Raw genomic sequence first — 22,143 nt, 5'->3', positions numbered from 1 at the left:
CCTTCAACTGTGATCCCACATGGAACACAGGGCAGAAGGTGAAGCCTTGTGGGGTCGGAGACTCATGGGGTTAGGGAGGGAACTAGTGAGCAGATGAGCCTCCTTTCTAAGATCAGAGCTCTCATCTCCGATGCATAGAATGGCGGTCCTAACCCATGGGCTACATGACCAGCTGGTTCTTGGACCTACAACCAATCAGGTCTTTGTGTCTCTTAAGGGAAAGAAACCAGTTGGCTCAGCTTCACTTAGGTGTCCACTCACTGTCCAATCAACTATGACAGGGCTTATACTTCCTCCACCGCCACCCCGACAAGCAGCAGGGGTTCTAAGTACTTGATGAACTTGTAGCTGGTGAATTGCCATGTCTCCTGCACAATGAAATCCATTGATAGCCAAACCCACTGTCACAGGACAGACCCTTCCTCATCCCTGCTCTGAGAAGTGTTTCCTGAATGCCCCGCCCACCGCAGGTACCACCTGCCAAGTGCCAAGGGCTGCCTGCAGAGACGGCCCCAGCCATACCATACCGGCAGTAATTTGCAGTGTGCATCACCTTAGGTGGCCTTTTCGCCAACGCTAGCACTTTTTTTTGCATCTCTAGGTCCAGCACAAGTGCCCAACCTATAACACAAGATTTTTGTTAAAAAAAACACACAGATGAACACATCCTCTAATAATAGTAATATTTAGTGTGTATTATTGTTTCTTTCCCCTTTTTATTCTTTATCTGTGAGAATGAGGTACTCTTGCTTCACAGATAAGAAAGCCAAGGCTCAGAGAGATTGAATGGCTTACCCAGCCATTCCTAAAATAGATTATATCCCTCACTGCCTTTTAAAACAGCTCACTGAGCACATGACTAATGCAACCTCCTACTGACGTCTTGGGACCGTAGAACATCAGTTAGTTCCCGAGACTAACACTCTGGATGCCCTGAAGGCTATTATTGCTTGTGGGCATGTCTGTCCCTCCGTCAAATAGCCCCACCCAGGCTCCGGTGACCTGCTTTTACCGTACCTTCTAGCTGTCTCTTCCTTTGCCTTTCTTTAGCAGCTTCCCCTCCCTTTCTGTGGGAGGGACTAGGAAATCCATTTTGTTAACGTGTGAAAAACAAGAACAGTCTGGTTGAGTGTAGAAGTCTGGACACAATCTCTGCAGAATATAACATATGAAACTGCACATGAGCTTGGCACCAGCTTCTTCATGTCTTTAGAAGTCGTTTTTACTCAGATCTATATTTGGCAAGAACCCAAATTCAGCTGAAACTTAGACTTCTGAATACACAGGATGCTGTTGCATTTTAATTTCATCTATGAGGACAGTTGAGGACACTGGTGTCTCTGTTATATGCTTTTTTACCTTCATGATTAAATGCTCTGGTCTTTTCCCCCAAATATCATTTTCCTAGACCTTCAACCGCCTGATATCATCAGGAATTTCTCCTAAAATCTACGTAATAATCTTAATCTGAGGCATCCATAGAACTCCATGACCTAACTTCTAATTTTGAAAAAGGCATGCTTCAGGGTAGAAGTGTGGCAATTGTTTTCTTGTTTGTTTGTTTTGCGAATCAATTCTCCCCTTGACTTTCTGGTAGTAATGTGTTTTGGGGGTAATGGATGAAGGGATTTGGCCAGAAGGCATCAAATTTATCATTCACTTCATTTTCTCAGCTGTCTGCCTATCTTGTCCATCTAGTTGAGCACGTGCTGTGCACTGCGCTGGGTTGGGGAGACACAGGAAAGTACAACACCTTCCTGCCTTAAAGTCGCTGGCTGTTTAATCAAATGACAACATATAACGATAACAGAAAAATTAAAAAGTTAAGGGATCGAGTAGCATATGATTAAAGTAAAAAAGCACTCAACTGAATATTGGGGACACTTTTCCTTTATATGTCTATTTTGAAGTAGACTAAATAAGTCCTTACAGACACACACATTGACTCCAAATTTTACTGTAAAGCCTTGCTGATTATCCCCAGCTCATGAGGAAACTGAGGCACGGCTAATAATAGATGTGTCCCTTAAGTGCTTATCATGTACCAAGTTCTATTCTAAAACTTTGCAAGCAGTATGCATTTCATCACCACACGGCAGGTGCTATCATTTTCAGCATTTCATACCTGAGGAAACAGACTCAGATGGGTTAAGTGAGGAATTCCAGTAAGGAGTAAAGTCTATAAAGACCCACTTGATTCTCAAAGTCAGAACTGTTTCCATTGTATCATGCAACGTCCTTTATGCTTCTTTTTACTCCCATTGGTTCCTAAGGCAGCTGGCAATAGATACTTTCTCCATCCAGCCAGCTCCTGTTTACTCCATCCCTGGCATGTGCCGGGCACTCGGCTAGGCTCAGAGGATGCAGTCATGGCCCCTGGCCTCAAGGAACCCAGTCTAGTTGGGGATATAGAAAGGCATTGAATAAATGAGTGAGTGGGTGAGTGAATGAGTGAATGTTAAAATTTCTATTTTCTATTTACATGAGGTGTCTTTCCTGGATACTTTTGTAGCTCTGATCTTTTGCGTATTCCAGAATTCATAATTCTAAGCCCATCTCCAAGCTTCTAGCTATTTTTATGACCATATATAAAACTCTGGGAACTAATTTCCACCATCTGCACATTTATTGAATGTGCTCGGTGCTCCCTCATTGCCTCATAATAACTGAATGTACAAGAAAACCCACCAAATCCAGTAAGTCACTTTGCTGATGATTTATTGCTTTAAGGAGAATAGCTATAAACAGGGAATCTGAGCAATGAAAACCCTTCACATTGAACAAACACATGCCACGCTGCACAAATCATGAGAAAAATGAGGAATGTCGTAAAACATGACAGATTGCCCAAGTGCTATTTTTCCTCTATTGGGAAATTCCAAGACAATTCTTTGCATGTATTTTTTAGTCACTTACAAAAATGGCAGTAGGAATTCTTAAATATTAAGTCACAGTCTGAAAAAAGATACGTACATACATTTATACACACGCACACACACACACACACACACACAACTATCTACCTGCAGAGATAGTTGCCCATTCTGATCATCTATGCTTCCCAGATGTGCAGGGTCATCATGGAGTTACTCTAAGCATCAAAGTAAAGCTTTAAAAAGCAGTGACATCACGCAACATGATAGTCACAGGCTACATTACTTCCCCACAATGCCTGTGTAAACACAGTACAATGGTAATGAGACTAGAGACAATCAGATCATTTGAGTCTACTTCCTATGATTACTCTCTGAATCACCTTCAAAATTAAAATTGCAGCATTTATCAGTAAAGTGGCCCCTGTACCTTTTGACTTGGGGGCAGGCTAATTGGGCTTAGTGTCAAAAAAGATCACTCTGGGGTCAGACTCACCTCAGCTTAAGATCCTGGTGTGCAGTTCACTGGCTGGTAAGACATTGAGCAAATGACTTCTATAAGCCTCAGCTGTCTTATCTCAGCTAAAATGAAGAAATGATAATAATGCCATATCTCCTAAGTTTGCTATGATGATTAAATAGGTATGGCAGTAGAGCGCCTAGCATAGGGGCTGAGTACTCACCAAATGCTTATGAATTAAGCTGTAGCAAGAATTAGTGGTTTGGTGAATTCATCTCTCCTTCCTCCATACATACACCTAGGTGCCCCAGAGAAATGTACCCTGAGCGCTAATGTGAATTTATTCACCAAAGCTTAATGGGCTCTTGGTGTACCTGTCCCTCATCTCAGAATGTGAAGTTACCAGGGCAGGAGAGATGATCAATCAGATCTCCTTGATCCCCTCCCTGCCCAGGTGACCCTCCAACAGGGGTCATTCAGGCTGGGCTCGGAGGCCTCCCAGAGAGCCAGACGGTATGAGCAAGGTTTTGAGATCCAACTTTTTTTGGCTTATTTCTCCATCAGTCTCAGATTTAAAACTGACTTTCCAGTTATAAAATGGGGAGGAGACACTTACAATTGATGTGATAATTAGTAAGAGAATTAAAATTTAGCATCATTCTTGGCACCACATATGCACTCAATAAAGGGACTTTTTTCTGTTATGATTATAACTAACTTTTGCTGAAGCAGGTCACTCCATTGCTGGGTAGTTCTGACTGCTACCAAGAACTTCCTCACATTGGGCCCAAATCTCCTTCCCCAGAACTTCAAAACAGAGAGCTGAGACTTTCCCTCTGCTGCTGCCTAGAATAGGTCCATTTCTCCAAACAAACTAACTGGGGCATTCCGGCCACCGCTTCCCATCCATTCCCAGGACAATCCCCTAAATCCTCCAGCCAGGCTCCCTCTGATTTCAGAAGTCATATTCAGTTTCCCAGTTTGGGATACAAATTCAGTAAGAACCTACCGCTTGAGTTTCTGCAAATAGCAGTGTTAGCTGTCTTCTAGTCCTTGTTGTTTGTAGATGGCAGATGATTTCACTCTAAAATAATCTAATATGATCCCCACAGATTAATAGAAGAAATTATGCATGGGGTAAATTGTCTTCACACAAGAATTCTTCTTTTTTTTTTTTTGTAATAGAAATGTACATTTAAAAAAATATCTTTTCACCTGTCAAGTAACTGGCAGAGTTGGACTTTGATCCCAAACTGTGTAATTCCAGACGTTGTATTCTTAACTAATGTTTCATGACATAGTTACCACGGAAAATTGGGAAGCCTTTTTTTTCTTTTGAAAAATACTGCCTAGATATTTTTAAAAAAATACCTTTTCCTACGGCTCTTAAAATAAGATTTGGTTGATAAAAATTAGATTGTCATGTAACTTTGGAATCATAGAGCTTCTACCTGAAAGTATAGCACCTACACCAGTCCCTTTACTCATCAAACCCACGTTGAGCTCCACTGCATGCCTTGCACTGGGCTAGGCATCCGGGTGGTCACAGTAAGCAGGATGCATCCCCAGTCCCATTTTCCTGTTCAGGATTTCCTTTGCACACCACACAGAATTATCCCACCAATACTGCACGTCGTTCCATCTGCAGCATTGGGTAAGCAAAGCCATCTTTCAAACACATGCCGAGAGCTCGTTCTGAAGGAGGGGATGACCTGTGTGGGCTTCATGGGGTTTTGTCTGTTCCATATTTCTTTGGATGTCCAGAGGCCTAAATTATCTGAAAGTCAAATAGTCTTGTCTTGGGAGAAGAGCAGAGAGACAGGGTAAGAGCAAAACGCGAGAGCGGGATGTCAATGATACCGAGGCTCTCCTGCTCTGACATGCTGGGAAGTGTGCGCAGTGACGGAGTCAGCCTGGCTTGGATTTGCAGCCCGACTCCCGCCTGCCTCACTTCCCAGCTGGGGGCTTGGGTCAGGCTGCCATCCCTTTCTGATCTTCCGTTTCACATTTGTAAGAACAGAAACAATAATGGTCACTTTTCGATATGCTTGTGAAGTAACCGTGAGCTAGCATATGTAAAGTACTGAGAATGATGTCTGGCGCCCAGAAGGAACTAAATAAAAGAATTAGAACAGTAAATATCTACTTTTTACTAATAAGATAAATAACAGCCTCATTTCCATTCATAACAACCTCTTCTTCCTTTTAGCTCCAACCCCTTGTGGCCTCTAATCCCAGTTAAATACAGCTCTGCTTCTGAACGACTGGTATACCTCTGTTGGCCCACAAGACCTGGGTTGTTTGGATCAGCAGACCCAAAGTCTGTGAAAGGGACCGCTGTGGCGGAAAGAGATGTCCTAGGCCCAGTGACTCTTGCCACCTGGACTGATGCAGAATGAACTCACTTCTGTTTTGACCCACACCAAGCCTGGACCTGTCGTAGTCATTTCGGGTGTGTTTGGCCTGGCCTTTGGCTGGGTCTCCCAAGGCTCTGTAAGAGCAGAGGAATGTTCCAGCATGCCACTCTAGGGGTCAGAGAGGTCATCCAGGGGCTCCACCAGCTCCCATGAGCCCCTAAGGAGGGAGAGGTTCTGGATGCAAGGAAGAGGCTGGCCAGTTGTCCAGGGCCCTGCTGGTCAGCAGTAGATTTGGTGCTAGGGTCCATCACTTGTTCTGAAAATTGGCTGACCCTGCTCTGACCTTGGAGCATTGACTGGGGACTTTTCCCATGAACAAGAATGGAATTTATCAAGTAGCATTTCTTTCTGGAATGAACCCAAGTTGTGCCCTTCACAGTGCAGGGATGTAGAGAAACTTAACCTCAACAATGCCCGGATTTATGGATACAACTTACCATTAAAAATCATAAACCAAACAACCACTCACTTCACTGGGCAAATATTTGGTGACCTTGGGTGCACAAATCTTTGGAATCAGAGATACTTTGGTGTCCTGTGGCTTGAACTGTCTATTAGAGGGCAACTTGGCAGGGCCCAAATAATAGACTATTCCATTGTCCCAAATCCATCTGTCCTTCCGCACGGACCCAGAATACTGTGGTTTGGCATCTACAGAGGGAATTAGTGATATTGAATGCCTAGCTGATTCTGTTCCTTTGGACTCAGGCAAGACCCAGCAGGACCTCCAGTAACGGGACAGGCTTGTCAGCTGGCGTATTGTCCAGAACAGCTAGAGACACTTTCTTTGAAGTGTATGTAGAATGCTGCCAAGGAATGGACTCATAGTCTGAGCCTGAACAGCACCATAATGGGTCCTTTGGACAGTCGGAAAAAGAAAAGGGGGCCAAGGGTCAGGATCAGGGTGGTTAAAAGGGGGTGGGAAGTGGACAAAACAAGGCTCAGCTGGGCCTCAGAGGGCTGGCTGCTTTGCAAGCATTGGGCCAGGACCTGAGCCCCATGTTTTGTGCTCACCTAATTGGCAATTTCTGAGAAGTCAGGGTAGGATTCCAAGTCAGCAAAGATATCGTTGGGATTCCTACAGCTCAAGTTGCAGAAGCAAGCATTGATCCACAGCACCTGGCGGGAGAAGCCCGGCCCATCGGGACACTGGAAAGAGACACTGATGGTCTTGGACTTGTAGGGGATGCAGCATCTGTTGTCCACGCAGACCCCGCAGTACTTGGGCCGGTAGGAGCGCATGCTGACGCAGCCAGCAAGGGTGAAGTTCATGGGTGCCTCTGGCTGGTATACAGCTAAACACTTCTTCCCCTCCTGCAGAAAAGGGGGTTTCAGTTGGGAAGCTCTGAGGATAAACAACTGCCTTCCTCCCTCCAAAGTCCCAGTTCTTCCCTGTCACTTATCGTGTGGGGAACACTCCAACTCACTTCAGATTTGCAGCATCTGCAAGGTAGGAAGGGCCTCCCCAAATATAACAAAACCCAGCCACATTTTGCAGGGGTAAGCCGAGGATCACAAGAGGGGACTGCCTTGCCTGGGTGCTGCCTTCCAGCTTCCCTAGGTCCAGTCCTTTGTCACAGTGTCACCAGTACAGGCTGCCTTTGTAGCTCCTTCAGTCAAAGTGCCCCCAGCTGGTTAGCGGCAGAGCCACTGTGGGATTATAGGGGGGTGGGTATGCTTTGCCCCAGCCTCCTCCTCTGCCTCCCATATCCTGTCTCACACACACACACACACACACACACACACACACACACACAGAGTCATGCAATGTATTCAGCTGGGTCAGCATCCTTTAAAGGTAGCTCTTTCCCTCCACTGGGCTATGGGCCACTCGGGACTGGGGATCTTTCTGTGTCCTGCAGCCTAACTCCATGCTTAGTACATAGTAGGCTCTTACTTGAACTCATTAGACCAGTGGTTCCTGGGGTCTGCCGGCTGCCAGCACCGTGCCTGAACCAGGGGTAGAGCAGACCCAGGCTCTGTAGGGCCTGAGGCCTATATAATTTGAAGAACCATCTTAGGCATATCATTATGGAAAGAAAATCAGGTGGAAATCATGAGCCAAAAGCAAGGGGCTTGAATCAGCTCTGTGGCAGACCTACCGCTGTCTCGAATGCGCCCAGCTTGGGGCCTTTGTTCCTATTATTCCTGCGGCCTGTGACGTTTTAACTCATGCTTTCAGTTACAAGATGTCTGCGGAGTACCTCCTGTGCACCAAGCACCAAGAATACAAAGGCTAGGATGGCAGGGGGAAATACTCAGAGAGGAAGGAGAAGGCAGAGGTGGAAGCATCCAGTTGATTGGCAGAGATGATTGGAGTAGGGACCAGGGGACAGGAAACGATGTCTGATGTCTAAGGAGGAACATGGGAAGCTGGGCCATCTTGCTGACTGGGTAACCCTCTCCTCAGCATCCCCAAGAAACCATCATCTAAAACCAGAACGAGCGCTGATGTCTGTTATGTGACACTGGGGCCTGTCACGGGTCTAAGGCACAAGAGAGGAGGCCTTGACTCAGGCAAATCACATGCATTTCTACCTCCCAGAACTAGGTCTCAGTCTACTGTGTCCCACTATCTCCTTGATCCCTTATTTTAATTATCTTAGACTCTCAAAGCTGGAAGGGATGTCTGAAATGCATTCCAATACTTTCCTGATGAGGGTCTAGGGCTCAGAGATGTAAGGAGACAGGCCATAGCAGTGTGCATCAGCTGCAGACAGGCCTGGGACGCTGGCTGTCCTGAGCTGTTTCGGGCTCCCCTATCACCGGGTGTGGCTGTCCTGCAGGCACATGTAGGTGCAGGCTGGCAGGGAGCAGAGGGGATTGGCAGTCAGTGAGGGCCCCTCACAATCATCGCAGGAGGGCCCTTCTGAGGTCCCTGGGTTTTCTCCAGAGTGACCTTGATTCTAATAGCATGTTCACCGCAATCACTAATATTGAGTGAAATCACAACACACATTATCCCAAATAACTGTTACAAGGTGGCCTTAATTATTCCCATTTTACAAATGGCCACACGAGGACGTTCAGGAGCCAGGCTCACAGCCGGGCTTGTCCGCGTGTCACGTGCAGATACCGGCCCACCCTGGAGGTGCACCCACCTTGATGTGTGGGCGGATGTCCAGGTCACACGGCCGCAGGTTGCAGAGGCGGCTTTCTTGCTCAGGCCAGCACCCTGCGTTGGCACTGGAGATCCGCGTAGAGACCCCCAAGCCGCAGGTGGCGGAACAGGGGCTCCATGGGCTCGTGTAGGCTATGCAGTTCCTCTGCCACGGCTCTACCTCCCCGGCAGCCGCTGTGGATAGAGACCAGATGCCCTGTGAGTCTCCAGCCCCTGTCTGCCCCTAATGCCCACTATTGCCACAGTAGGGGGCTGGGGGATCCCTGAAACTCAGAGAGGAGAAATGTGGGCTGTCTCTCGCCACAGGAGGGCAAACTGGCCTCTAACCAGCCTGGGTTCCCAAGGGGAAGAGGCCTTGTTCTGAGCTCCTTCTACTCCTCTGGGGGGAAAGCCCTCCCTAGAGACAGGTGGACCTGAATTCACATGGTCTGGACCACCTACACATGGTCTGGACATCACCCTGGGCCTCAGTCTCCTTGTCGTGACAATACCATCTGCCGCGTGGGGCTGGTATGGCGATAAGGGCCCATTCACTGAGTATGTATCAGGCACTGGGAATAAAAGATCAACAATACTGCCTTTGCCCTTGCAGAGGTCAAGTTCATTTGGAGAGCATCAAAGGGAGGGCCTATTTCCTAGAACCTGTATTTGTTCCAGGTGATGCTGAGGGCATAACGATTAAGGGGACACAGGCTTCAGAGTCGAGTTGCCTGGGTTCAGCTCTGAGCATGGCCGCTTAGAAGCTGGGCAGCTTCCAAAAAGCTAGCTCCCATCTCTGTGCCTCGGGCTCCCCACCTGCAACCGGGGTTGATGATAGCAGCTCCCTCCCAGGGCTGTGGGCAGGGAAGGTGGGTTCACACTCACAGAAGTGAGCAAGCTGTTCCTGCTCCTCAGTAACCCTCAGCAAATACGAGCTTGTGTGGTTGCTTAACTGTCAACCAAATAAAGATCAGATGGCTCAGTTGACGTAAGTACCACAAGCGTCTAGGACAAGATGCATGCCGTTGCTTAGTAAATATCTGAGAAATGGAAAATGGGGTGAGCTAGAGATGGTGGCACATGAAAAACTAGTAAGACAAAGGAGAGAGCCCATGGAAAGATGGAACAGATACCCCAGAAAGACCTGGAGAGGAGGGCAGTCCCACGCTGACACACACACACCTGGGTGGACCGAGAGGCTCAGGCAGAGGGGCTCGGGGGAGGCTGACGGAAGGGCAAAGAAGAGAGGGAGTGGGGGTGAGAGGATGGGATGGGGGATGAAGGGGATAGAGAGTGGGGGAAGGGGAGAGAGGGGCAAAGAGAGATAGGAAAGACAAGCCGTCTACTAGGATCGTAAGGAGAGAGAGGAGAGAGTTGGGGCTCCCAACCCAGGCCCAATGTTAATAGGTGTGCAGAGAATGCAAATGAGTGGACACAGGACTGAACGAGAGAAATGGGGGGGTCTGAGAGACAGAGCGGCAATAGGAGGGGCACTGAGGACAGAGGCTGGGCTGGGCTGAGCTGGGCTGGAGCCTGGAGGGGGGGAGGCGGTGGGAAGGGATTTGCCTAGGAGGATAAAACAGCTGTGGTTTCTGGGTCGCCCATTGGGGAGGCAGGGACTCGGTTCATACTCAGTCCAAAAGGGGTCACTGGGCCACACACAATGGGCAGATGGCCGCTGCCCCTCCCCTCTGTGAGCCTGATGTGGCAGGACTGACGTCTGGGGCCTGCTAGGGACAGAGCCTTCCCTGTCCCCCCCTCCATCAACATGGGGCTGCTTTGTGTGGGCCCCACAGGGCCCCTCAAGCCCCTTCCAGGAAAGCTGCACCTCCCTGAGCCATGAGGGCAGGGGCGGGGTGGGGGACCACTCCCGGGACCACTCCCCTCTCCTTTCCTGCTCCTCAGTTTGTCTTCTCTGAAACATGTTCTTCCCTTGGCTTCTGTGAAACCTCTTCCTCCCGCTCCTGTCCTGCCTCTTGGGTTCGTCTTTCTCTCCCTCACCTTAAGTGGTGGTGGCCCCAGGGTTCTTACCGGGCGCAATGTTTTCCCCCAGGGCACAATGAGCAACATCCGGAGGTATTTTTGGCTATTATTACTTGGGGGGCAGGTGCTATTGGCATCTAGTAGGTACAGGCTAGAGATGCTGCTAAACACCCACAATGCACAGGGCAGCCCCCACCGCAAAGAATTCTCTGGTCCAAAATGCTGTCAGCATCAAGGTTGAGCAATCTCAGGCACTTAGAATTTTAAAACAATTACCAGTATCCTTAGAACTCCCAGAATCTATTGCCATTTCTTCACTCCTTCATGTCCACTTGCTTGGTGGACGCCCTCCTTCTAGAAATGTTCTTACCTACTGTCTTCCATGTCATCAGACGCTTCTGTGCACCCCTCAAATGTCAGCCCTCCCAGCCCCCTGCTCCAGGCCACCGTCTCACTCCGCCCATCCTCCCTAAGCCATCCCACCTCCAGCAGCAGCTCCCGGCAGATGGCCTCCGGAGCCCTCTCTGCCGTCCCCCTCTTCAATGCTGCCCCACAGGATGCTTCTCCGGGTGATCCCCCAGGCAGGGCACCTGGTCTCAAACAGCACAGGTCTCTTTCACGCACAGCGCCCTGCTCTGGTATCCCAGCCTAGGAAATGACGAGCCCCAGGAGTCACCCCACCCGCCTCTCTCCTTCACCTCATGCTCTGGATTGACCCCTTCCTTTCAGTCTTACTGGCTGGTGACTCTTGCATCTGCCCCTTGCTTGCCACCTATTCTCCCACTGCCCTAGTCCAGATCCTCATTAGCCCATCTACCCATCCATCCATTCGCTCATCCACCTGTCCACCTGTCCACTCATCCATCCATCTATCCATCCATATAACAGCTCCACGGGGGTCTGCAACCCGCCCTGGGGCCAATCCTCCCTACACATTCCAGCACCCTGCACCCACCGAAGGCTCCCGTGTGGCGCTGCGCTGTCTTGCGTGTCCTCCTGGCATCGTTGTCACACACCCACTGCTGGCAGCAGCGGCCGGGCAGGCTCACCTGCCGGGGGTGGCTGCACCAGAGGCGTGGGGGGCGCACACGGAGGCACAGCGGCGTGCAGCCCACTGCACCGTCCACACACGTGCAGTTGTATTTGCAGTTGGGCTGGAAGGACTGGCCGTTAGTGTAGCGCACCCCGTCCAGGACACAGCCCACGCCGACCACCTCTGTGAACGCAAACACAGCCTGGGTCAGGCCCTGTGGGTGGGTATGGGTGGCCCTGACCTGGGTAGCCTCCCACCGCTGGATGGAGCATAGACCCCAGGAATCGGTCCCAGTATGGCAGATGGGCAGGGCACCACGACTGGGTGAGTGAAGGTGCTGGGCCCGGCCAGCTGCTGGGGACCCTGGGGGGACTCCGGAGGAGAGGAATATGCGGGGTCCTTCATAGCTTCAGATACCACCCACTGAGCAATACCTAATGCCAGTCTGGGTGGGCTGGTCACTGGGTGAGCAGCAGAGAATGGTGGGTGTGGGGACCCAGGCAGCTGGCTCCCTGTCCTTTCCCAGCACATGGCACAAAGCCTGGTACTGACAACATCTGCACCTAGGTTAATGGTTCTTAGGGGGCAGACATGTAAAGCCAATCAGAAGACTTTGGAGCAAAGATTCCATTCATTCAATACCTGTTTGTGGAGTGTTCTAGGTGCTAGAGATTCAGAAGTGAACAAACAGAGCTTGCACTGTAGCAGGGATGGGTGGGAGGTGGATGGGTACAGGAGCCAGGGAGCAAAGGAAACAAGAGGGGCAGCTGACAGTAGGGGCAGCTGCAGATTTAAGGGAGGAGAGCAGACAAGGCCTCATGGAGGTGATGATTCTTTAGCAAAGACAGGAAGGAGGCGGGGGTGGCACCTTCTGGGGAGGGGTGGCCTGTAGGTGTAAAGACCTGGGCTGGGAGCTGGATTGGGACATGGGAGGTGGCAGGAGATGGGCTGAGAGAGCACTTCCTTACAGGCTGAGGAAGCCTCCAAGTGAGTAGAGCCTAGACCTGTGCCACACAGCAGCTGCCCAGTAAGTAACCAGTGAGGCAACGCTATGGATTCTGCTCCTCAAGAGCACTGGTGGTGTTGAGTGGACACTAAGCTGAAGGCGGTCAGGGCAGCATCAGGCAACTGCCTGTCATTAAGAAGAGGGGGGTGTACCCAGACACGGGTGGGGGTCACCTGGTGCCCTGAGAAGGGCTCAGCCTCTGAGTACATGTGGAAGGACTTGCTGCTGATGGGATGTGAGGAGGAGGGGCTGGGAGTCGGGAATGAGCCCTGGGCGGAGAGAAATGCTCTGTCCCCAGGGTTGCTGGCACTGGGGTCAGGGGACTCAAGAGTTCTTAGATATGAAATGCCTGTTTGACATCCTAGCAGCCACGTGGGGTTGGTTACACAGCCCAGAGTTCCATGAGAGGCCTGGGACTCCTAGGTCTGCAGGGCTCCCACCCTGAGGTTGTGTCCTGCCCTGAAGACAGTGTCTGGACGTGCAGGCAGGGAGCCCCCAGGCAGCAAGGGTGCCCACCCTAGGAGGGCTAGTTCAGAATCTGCAAGCAGTCTGCCAATAATTGTAGCCAATCTCCTGGCTTTGTCTGAAGGTGGTTATTAATAGTGATGATTCCACTGCCTAAGAGGATTGAAGGTTTCCTAAGCGCTGTCTCTGTTCTTGGTCACCAGTCTGTGCCAGTCTTTCTTGCATTTTTTATTTCATCCCATAGGGAAATGCTACCACATTATCACCTCCATTTTCATATACGGCAAACACTCTCAACAAGGGTAAGTCACAATCTGAAGGTGACACAGCTAGACACAGAGTCTCACTCAGCGTGTGGGGACGTTGATGTGGCTGCTGTTTTTCCTGGGAGGTGATCGGATAGGGAGGAGGTTCAGAGAGGAAATGCGCTAACGCCCGCTGACCATCTGATCTCCTGCCAGGCACCATCTGATTCGTTATCTCATTCAGCTCTCCAGTGACTTCACCAGGAGAGTTTATCAGGCGACAGGGAGGGCGAGTGATTCATTAGCTCAGGGTCCCCCAGCTTCCCAACGATGGAGCTCCACCTCCACCCCAGGGGTTCTGACTCCACAGCCTATTTCCTCCCCCCCCCCCCGCCCCCGCCCCGCCCCACACCAGAAAAGCAAGGGAAATAGGAAAAAGGAAAAGCAAAACAAAACAAAACAAAGCAGAGGAAGCCTTGGGGGAATCACTCATCTTTGCCTTCTGAGTCACCCCCCACCGCGCCCTCTGGCTCTGGGAAGGCATGTGCGTGGGGGATCCAGGTGCTGGTGGCTCCCCCGCCTGCCTGTCACAGGCTCGAGAGGGAGCAGGGGTGTGATGGCTGTGGGTGGGCGCCTCGGTGCTGGTGCCCTCTCCCCATTCCTGTTCTTTCTAACTGACTGAAGGACCAGCTCCTGGGGAAGATGACTGAGTATCTTTCACCATCTCCTGTTTAATCTCAGACAAGCAAGTCCGGGCGTGGCCTGGTGAGTTTTCCTCTATCCGAAGGACTTTCAGGAACTCAGGCCACCCCCGGGCCTTCACTCCCCTCACCTACACCCCTAGTGGACTGTCAGCTTCGTGGGAGCAGGAAATGTGGGTCATGTGTCTTGTATTACCCTGTTGTGTTATCACTCACCTAAGTTCACTGTGTGGATGAATCCATAGATGGCTGGATGGGAGGTGGGATGAAACCTCATCTTTCTTGGGCTCCTACCATGTATCAGGTACTGATTCCAACCACCCAAAGAGATAGGCATTATCTGTCACATTTTCCCTGATGTGGAAACTGACCCTTCAAAGGTTAAGTAGCATGCCTGAAGTCACCACACTCATTAGTTGTGGTACTGGCATTCAAACTCAGGTTGCCCGGCTCTAAGGACCATGTGTGAGTTTCTGCACCCTCACCCTTCATGCTGGGGGTGGGTCTGTGCCTGGAACTAGACCTGCCCTTTCTCCGAGGACAGCTCCGGACAGGGCTGCGGTGATGTCTACAGAGGAAAGCGAAAACAAGGCCAGTAAAACAATGACCACAGAGCGTCCAATCACATTCGAGGCTTTCATGTGTGGCCTTGTTTATTCTTGAAAACCACCTGAGGTTGGTTTGATCAAGGTCCTTCAAGTGATGTGACCGAGGTCACGTAGCCAGCAAGTTGCGGAGCAGGATTCAAAACCCAGGTCCGCCTGCCTGTATGTTTCAGGATCTTCCCAGCTGACCTAAGTGCTCTCAAGCCTCCTGACTCAGAGAAATGTTTGTACGACCAAAATAGTCAGAGTACAATTCAGAGGTCACTCTCTGCCCACAGAAGCATTTAGTTTGGCTCACAGAGTGTTTTTTATAAAATTTTTGAATGTGTTGCCAGCATTTTAAAACCATACACAAATCTGAATTTGGGGATTCTCTGGAGATCCAGCAGAACAGACAAGACCAAGTTCACTTTTCTGCCCTGGCCGCAGAGGCTGGAGTGGCGACGTCTGATCATCATAGCTCACATTCACCAGTTGGCCTTATTCCCCACCATTCTCATGTGATTGCTCATTTCTGTTACCTGCCTTGTCCTGTCCCAGTTACATGAACATCTCCAAGGACAGATTTAGCTTGTCCTGGTGACTGTCCCTTGATCAAGTTGACCATTTGCTAAGATTATCTATTTAGAGGAATTCTTCTTTCTCTTTCCTTCTGGTCCTGAGGTGCCTTCCTCTCTACAGCTTTTGGACCTTGGACTCAATCTTCTTTCTTGAGGTAGGGTCTCAATGACTCAGACATTACAGCAGCATTTGTGGAAAGATGTTCAGTGGAATACTAGCAAGGTGTATTTGTATTTGAAAGCATCTGTGAGCATGTGTGGGTGGTATGGTTGGGGAGTAAAAATCTTCCTGGACAAAAGAGTTCCCTGTGCAAAAAGTTTGAAAAGAAAGGTTGTTATGATCACTCCCCTTTTGGAGTTTGACAGTAGACATGGACATTTAAAACTTCTGAGAAGTTCTATAATACTTGTTTATCTTTATTCATTCCAAGGTCTGCAAACTTATAGGACTAAAAAACCCTTGGCAAATATAACTAAGGAAAGGAAATATACAGAGACTCATGGTGAGGGGGAGCTAAGAGGCTGCAGTGAGTAAGAGCAGGATCTGAGATACAAGGGATGGCAAGGGTTTGATTGAGAAAGTGGTTTTTTAGGACCCTGGTGGGGAAGGGCAGGAGGAGAAGCAGTTCTGGGGCCTGCAGAATCTCTGAGTCCATGAGAGGATGTCTATAAAGGCATAATGCCCAGCCCATAGTAAGATGTCAGTATAGCTTTAGGAATTAGTATAATACCAATGAACTGAATTACCTTCTTAATGACCTTGAAGAACAGCCATAAAAGGGGAAAGAAGTAATGAGACAGTCTCATATAATTGCAGGGGACTGTAGCGCAGGAAGGCTCAGCCAGGTTTCCTTACCTGGGTACGGGGAGGGAGTATATGACTGAGTGTGTATATTTGCAGTCAGTCTCAAGCTTAAGTGTACATGAGAATCCCCTGGGAAGCTTGTTAAAGGTATAGATTCTCATCCCCACTTCCAGAGAATCTGACTCAGTAAACTTGGGGTGGGGCTCAGAAATAGCACTTTTAACCAGCGTGTCAGATAATTCTTTGGTGCCGCAAGTTCTTCTTGAACACACTGTTTTATGAGACTAATAATGAGTCTAAATAAAAGGGGGAAAGACATGGAAGGATGGGAGACCCCAGGGTGGTTAAAAGAAAGATGACTTGGTATGAAAGTTGAAGCAGGAATCAATGATACAAGAGCAGAAGGTGCTCGTAAATGAACCGTGGTGTTCGGGATTGTCTGACATGGACTTAGAAGCGTAACTCTCATCAACCACCACCTGAGGATGAGAGACTACGCTGTGTGTGAATATGTAATAACATGCATATTAAGTCATGGTTATGGGGAGAGCTTGATTCAGCACTAAGGGAAGAAAGGGTTCTTTGGTTTACAAGGCTTCGTGTAACTTTTCTGAAGTTAGGCTGTTGTGTCATCATGCCTAGTTACCTCTGTTCATCATGCTGGGGCACATATCTTGGATAAATGCTTAGATGATTAAAGCTAAGTGAATACCAGTCCAAATAGAAACATGAGATCAGAAAGTCCCAGAAAGGAGGTCTTCGGGAACCCGAAAGGACAAGACGGAGTACTTGAAGAACGGCTTTCCCCACAACATGGGGATGTTGTAAAAACCAAGAGTAAAGAAAAAGCAAAAGCAATTAGAAACCCCAGGAAAACCAAAAGCCTTTATAAGAAAGGAAACCCAAATAAGTACGCTATCTATGCTATAGCAAACAATATTGAAAATACTTGATAGTGTATTACCAAAAATTATGACAATGATACTGGCAGACAGGGGAGTATCAGGTGATATTGAGGGGCTAAGTCATCATCTATTGTGTAGGAACATTAATACATTATCCAAAATTGATATGTTAAGCCAAGCAAGATATAACAGAAGACACATACTATACAGTGGTAACTACCAGAAAACAGGGCTAAAAATTTTAAAGTAACTGTAGCAACTGAAAGAACATGAATGGGTGACAGGAAAGGATGGTTGCAGGCTGCCTGGATTTTATTCTTTCAAGGCTGCTGGATTGTTTTAAATCTTACTATTTCAATTTACAATATTACTGAGATATCTGGAGCTCTTCAGGGTCCTGGTGTCCCTGGGAGACCATGGGCACCCAGCAAAGGGTCCTACCACTAGGAGAATGAAAGCAGGTTCAGGTCTTTCCTGGTGTCCCTTTGCCCTGGAGTCAGCTGTGGATGTGCTTCCAGGACTGAGAAAAGAGCATGAAATCAGATTCTGGGGGCAAGAGAAATGCAGGCATCCTTTCTTCCTCAGGAAGGTCCTAGCTCCTGGCCTCTAATCATGGACTGGAGGGGGGATGCCTCCCACACAACAGGAGCCTAGCCAGGGGAAGGGCTACCAGTGAGGGGCCCTGGGCCAGAGCCGGGGTGCTTGGGACTGGCCAGAATGTAGGGAGGGTCTCACTTACGTGCACACACTCCTATTGCGTACCTCGGGCGGTCCCCACTGTAGTCGCAGTAGAGGCCCCGGTGAGGATCACAGATGGCGGCCTCTGTGCAGTTGTCCCCAAGCTGCTGAGCACACATTTTACAGCATTCACAGCCGTCTGTGATGAGGCTGACCCCCAGCGGGCAGCGGGGTGGGGACAGGGGGCACTCACATGGCCACTTGCAGAATTGGGGGCGTGAAGACGTGTCCTCCAGCGGCTCTGGGGTGAAGGCCATCGTCGTGGGGGCTGAAGAGAGGGCCTGCAGGGCAATAGCACAGATAAAGGGGGCTGCCAGGCAGAGGTTTCAAAGTCCAAAGGGTTGCAACCACCTCTCTATCTTCATAGCATTCAAAACGTTTACATAAACTCATCGTCAGCCATGCTTTTGTCATCTCCTTTCTGCTCAAGAAAAGAATCAGGATCAAGAAGCCAGGCAGGCAGAGAAGTAAGCCTGTTGCCTGAGTGGCCCTGCTGGCAGGTGGTGGGGCCCACATTCTACGTCAGAACCATGGTGGTGCGAAGCCTCGTGCGTGTTTCCTTCCCTCCTGGGTCACCCCACAGCCTGGGCAGCTGCTGAGTCGCCTCATTCTACAGATGTGGGAGCCGGGCCTGTGAGCAGCCCACTTCATCTGATGGGTCACACAGGGGGGCCCCGCCTGTTTCCATGGCTCTTCTCTATGTTCTAAGCTGTCTGCTGTGTCCTGAGGCGTTCACAGAGCCAACTGAGTCATTTGACATCCAGTTTGGCCAGCTGACCTATTATTATTACTATTATTATTATTATTATTATTTCCCTGCTGGGCAGCAGGCATAGAATCTCACAGCCCGGTGCTGCTGGCTGTCCGTCCCTATGGGGAGGGAGGTGCGCCCCCATGCCTATGGGGGCCCGTGGGAGGGATCTTCATTTTGCACCAGGGCCAATGGACCCGGTGCCACTGCCCCACTTGCACTCCTCTCACACCCCAGCCTCAGCCAGTAAGCTTCATCTTCATCCTGGCAGATGTGATGGACAAGATGACAGGCCAGCTGAGAAGGGAATCGTGCCTCTAAGAGCCTTCCCTGTACTGAGGAATGGGCAGGTGTAATGAGAGGCCGCTCTGTAGTGTCTGAAAGCGTAGGGCCTTCTAGCTGCCTGTGTCTCTGGGATCCAGTCACCCTCTGCCCCCTCTGGCTGCCTCCCTGAACCATCCTCTCGGCTCCCCCGTACCCCAGAGGAAACAGAGGCCCATGAGGGAAGAAAATTGCCTCTGGACAGAGATGCAGCCTGCAGCCAGCTTCCCCCCATTCTCCCACCAGCCGGGCTAGGGTGCATCCTATACAGGGCTTCTTAACTGCGATCCGGGAATTCTGAGGTCAGCAGAGATGAGGCCAGGCCTGTAGAGGGGCAAAGGCGGAGCTGGTTGGGCCTCAGGCCACCCGATCCATCTGGAAGCATAGGAGCCCACTCTAGGAATTTATAGATCTGCTTGCAGTCTTTGAGTAACAGATGCTGAGGCATTCAGACAGGTTCTTTCCCCGTTTTCCCAAGTTGAAAGCTGAGAGCCAGAGAGGCAGAGGGACACGCCCGGGTAATCCTTTCTGCGTCACACAAACATCTTTCCCAGCTCTCATTTCTGTACTCTGTGGTTTTACCTCCTCTGGACACTTTCAGCCACTCAACAAGGGGCTGTCTCGCTAGTTCATGGTCCCTCTTCAGTTTTAGGCATTTGAAGACGAATTTAAAAGCTGTACTTGGAGAACCCACAGCTTATGGGAGAGACAGATGTTAGAGGTAGTTTATTGCAACTCCAGGCTGTATGCAGAGCGCTGGGCCCTGGGGGAGCCCTGGGAACTCTCTGGATACCAGGCAGGCATCTCTCTGCCAAGGTCAGTGAGGTGCATGCCAGCATGCTTGGCTGTGAGAACCAGTGGCCAGGGGACATGGTCCAGGCTGAGGTGCCAGATTAGTTGGATACTTGGTTCTGGGCTGGGCACATAAGCACAATAAAAACTGATTTGACAAATAAAGGGCCCTTGAAAATAAAAAAGACCAACTTTGAGTTGAGGCTTTTACTTCTGGGCTTGGTTTCAGGGCTGTCATGCCCACCGCAAGGCCTCTCCTGTGCAGTTCGCTATGACTGACATGTCCTTCCCACCTCTTCCCCCGGGCTACGCTGCTCAGGCCCCATGTTAAGGGCTCTTCCTCGGAGGGAGTGCTCCTGGCCTGCTGACCTGGGAGCACCCAGCATTTCCTGCAGGTGCTTGGCACACTGAGTAATCAGCTGCGTGGGCATTTGGGAGGTGACTGCCTGTAATGTCCATGGGGATGAGGTAGGGTGGGGGCCCTCCGCACAGGATCTGGCCCACGGCAGCTGCTAGAGGGAGGCCTGAGGGCTGTCTGGGGACTATTTCTCCAGGTGCCATTGAATCTCTCCCCTCCATCCTGCCCCGTTCTTTCCTCACTGGGGAGAGAGCTACCTGGGATGGCCAAGGAATCATGCCGGCAGCCCTTCCCTTTGCTGTGGGTGACGTGGCTTGGGAAGGCCCTGCCGGCAGGAGCAAAGAGCTCTGGAGGTTGGCAGTGTGGGGCCACACTCACCTGGAAGGCACTAATTTGCTGAGCCTTGCCTGTTTTTCCTCAAAAATACAACATGACACAAAAAACTCCCAAACCCTGAAATCAATGAAATATATACACACCACTCTTCCAGACTCCCTGGAGGGAGACTTTCCCGTTTGTGACACTAGAAGGCTCATAGTTTCACGAGCACCCATGGATCCTCTCTGACCAGTCCTCTGGCCCTTAGGACATACTCTTGGTAGAGGAAATAAAAAGAAGGCCTCTCCTCCAGGAAGCCTTCCATGCCTTTCCCAGGCCATGTTGGAGGTGCGGCCTCCCTGATTAGAGCATGAACTTGTAAAGGTCAGGAGCTGTGCCTTGCTTCTCTCTGTGGACCTGAAACGTGGCACATGGCACCCAGAACACAGCAGGGCTTCGCAAGTGCTGCCTAGTGGAGTGGATGGATGGGGGATGGTTGACTACAAGGGTCTGTGGTGTCACTTGATATTCAGGCCTCCTGTCGTGAAACCTCTCCCCTCAGCTCTGATTAAATTTGAGTGTCCAGAAAATAACATGGGGCCTCAGTGGTTGGAAGTGGGTTCTCTCTGTGTGGCCCTGGGCAAGCTTCCTAACCTTTCTGAGCTTCCACATCCATATTTGTGATATGGCCACAAGAATGCCCCCGTCCAACAGCTATTGGGAGGGTGAGGGGCACTGTGTATGCAGAAGAACTAGTGCAGGCCTGGCGCATGGCAGACACACACAAGCATGACATCCCCCTTGGGCTTCCGTGCCGTGTGTCCTCCCCACCCCCATCCGGCCCAGAGCAGGGCTTGGGGGTTTGGACACTTTGAAATGAGCTGGGATGGCCTGTAACCTGACAGGTACCCCCCTTTCTGCATGGTCACTGACTATCCTGGGTTCTCCATGCCAAGTTAAAGCTCCCCAAAAGGAAGCCTTCTTTCCAGGTACCCACGGGAGCCCCAGGACATGCAGATCCTTAAGGAAAGCTGCAGACAAGACCTTCTTGGATGAGAGAAGCCATTTAGGGGACCCGTGGGGCCACGGAGGGATGGGGTCTGGGTGGCCACAGAGCTGAGCCCTTGCTGTTGGCGCCATCTACTGGCGGGGAGCCTCCCAGACCTCAGTCTAGGGGAATAGTACTCCGCTGCGCGGTGGGCCTGAGGACCCTCGGGTTTGGTGTGTGCACCCCAGAATCCCCGCTGCCTTGTCCAGTATTGACACCCCAGAGGATGTGACTGCAGATCGCCAGTGAGCACACACTCTTCCGGGAAACGAACTCTGTCTCTGAACGTGCGCAAGCAAGGAGGCAGACGGATGGCACGTGGTTCCTGCCCTCCAGGATGGATAGTTCCGTTGGGAAATGCACACTGACCCTTTCGTGCATTCTGTTGTCAGATGCTTAGGAAACACCTACTCTGTGCCAGGCTCAAAGGAAGCAAGGGCGCACGGGACGGAGTCACCGCCTCTGGAGGCCAGCAGACATCTAAATGGTGATGCGCTCCATGTGGTCGGTGCTGGAAAGACGGCGTCTTGGGACCATTTGTTCACTCGGCACCTCCTTCCTTAGTCATGCTTTGTGCCAGGCGCTGCTCTAGGTGCTGGGCAGACAGTGGGGGCAAACTGTCTGTGGGGGCACAAAGGAGGGTCAGCAGTGTCTGCTGG

At 50.4% G+C, this 22,143-nt stretch overlaps 1 protein-coding gene across 2 annotated transcripts in view; it reads right to left on the bottom strand.

The window, feature by feature from the left end:
* Positions 1-2,701: 2,701 nt before the first annotated feature.
* Positions 2,702-22,143, bottom strand: part of CCN4 (cellular communication network factor 4) — a 33,263-nt gene continuing 13,821 nt past the window's right edge. Inside the window, exons 2-6 of one of the 2 annotated variants that reach the window (XM_017646734.3) lie at positions 18,090-18,177; positions 17,921-18,000; positions 11,789-12,049; positions 8,852-9,045; positions 2,702-7,064 (exon numbers count right to left, since the gene is read on the bottom strand). In XM_017646734.3, coding sequence (XP_017502223.1) covers positions 6,765-7,064; positions 8,852-9,045; positions 11,789-12,049; positions 17,921-18,000; positions 18,090-18,177 — 923 coding nt within the window. In that variant the 3' untranslated portion in view covers positions 2,702-6,764. Of the gene's footprint in view, positions 7,065-8,851; positions 9,046-11,788; positions 12,050-17,897; positions 18,178-22,143 lie in introns of both variants that reach the window. The other variant, XM_017646731.3, reaches the window with a different exon arrangement.

The sequence above is a fragment of the Manis javanica genome, chromosome 2, assembly GCF_040802235.1.
Source record: "Manis javanica isolate MJ-LG chromosome 2, MJ_LKY, whole genome shotgun sequence".
Lineage (NCBI taxonomy): Eukaryota > Metazoa > Chordata > Mammalia > Pholidota > Manidae > Manis > Manis javanica.
This window is presented reverse-complemented; position numbering and strand designations above follow the sequence as displayed.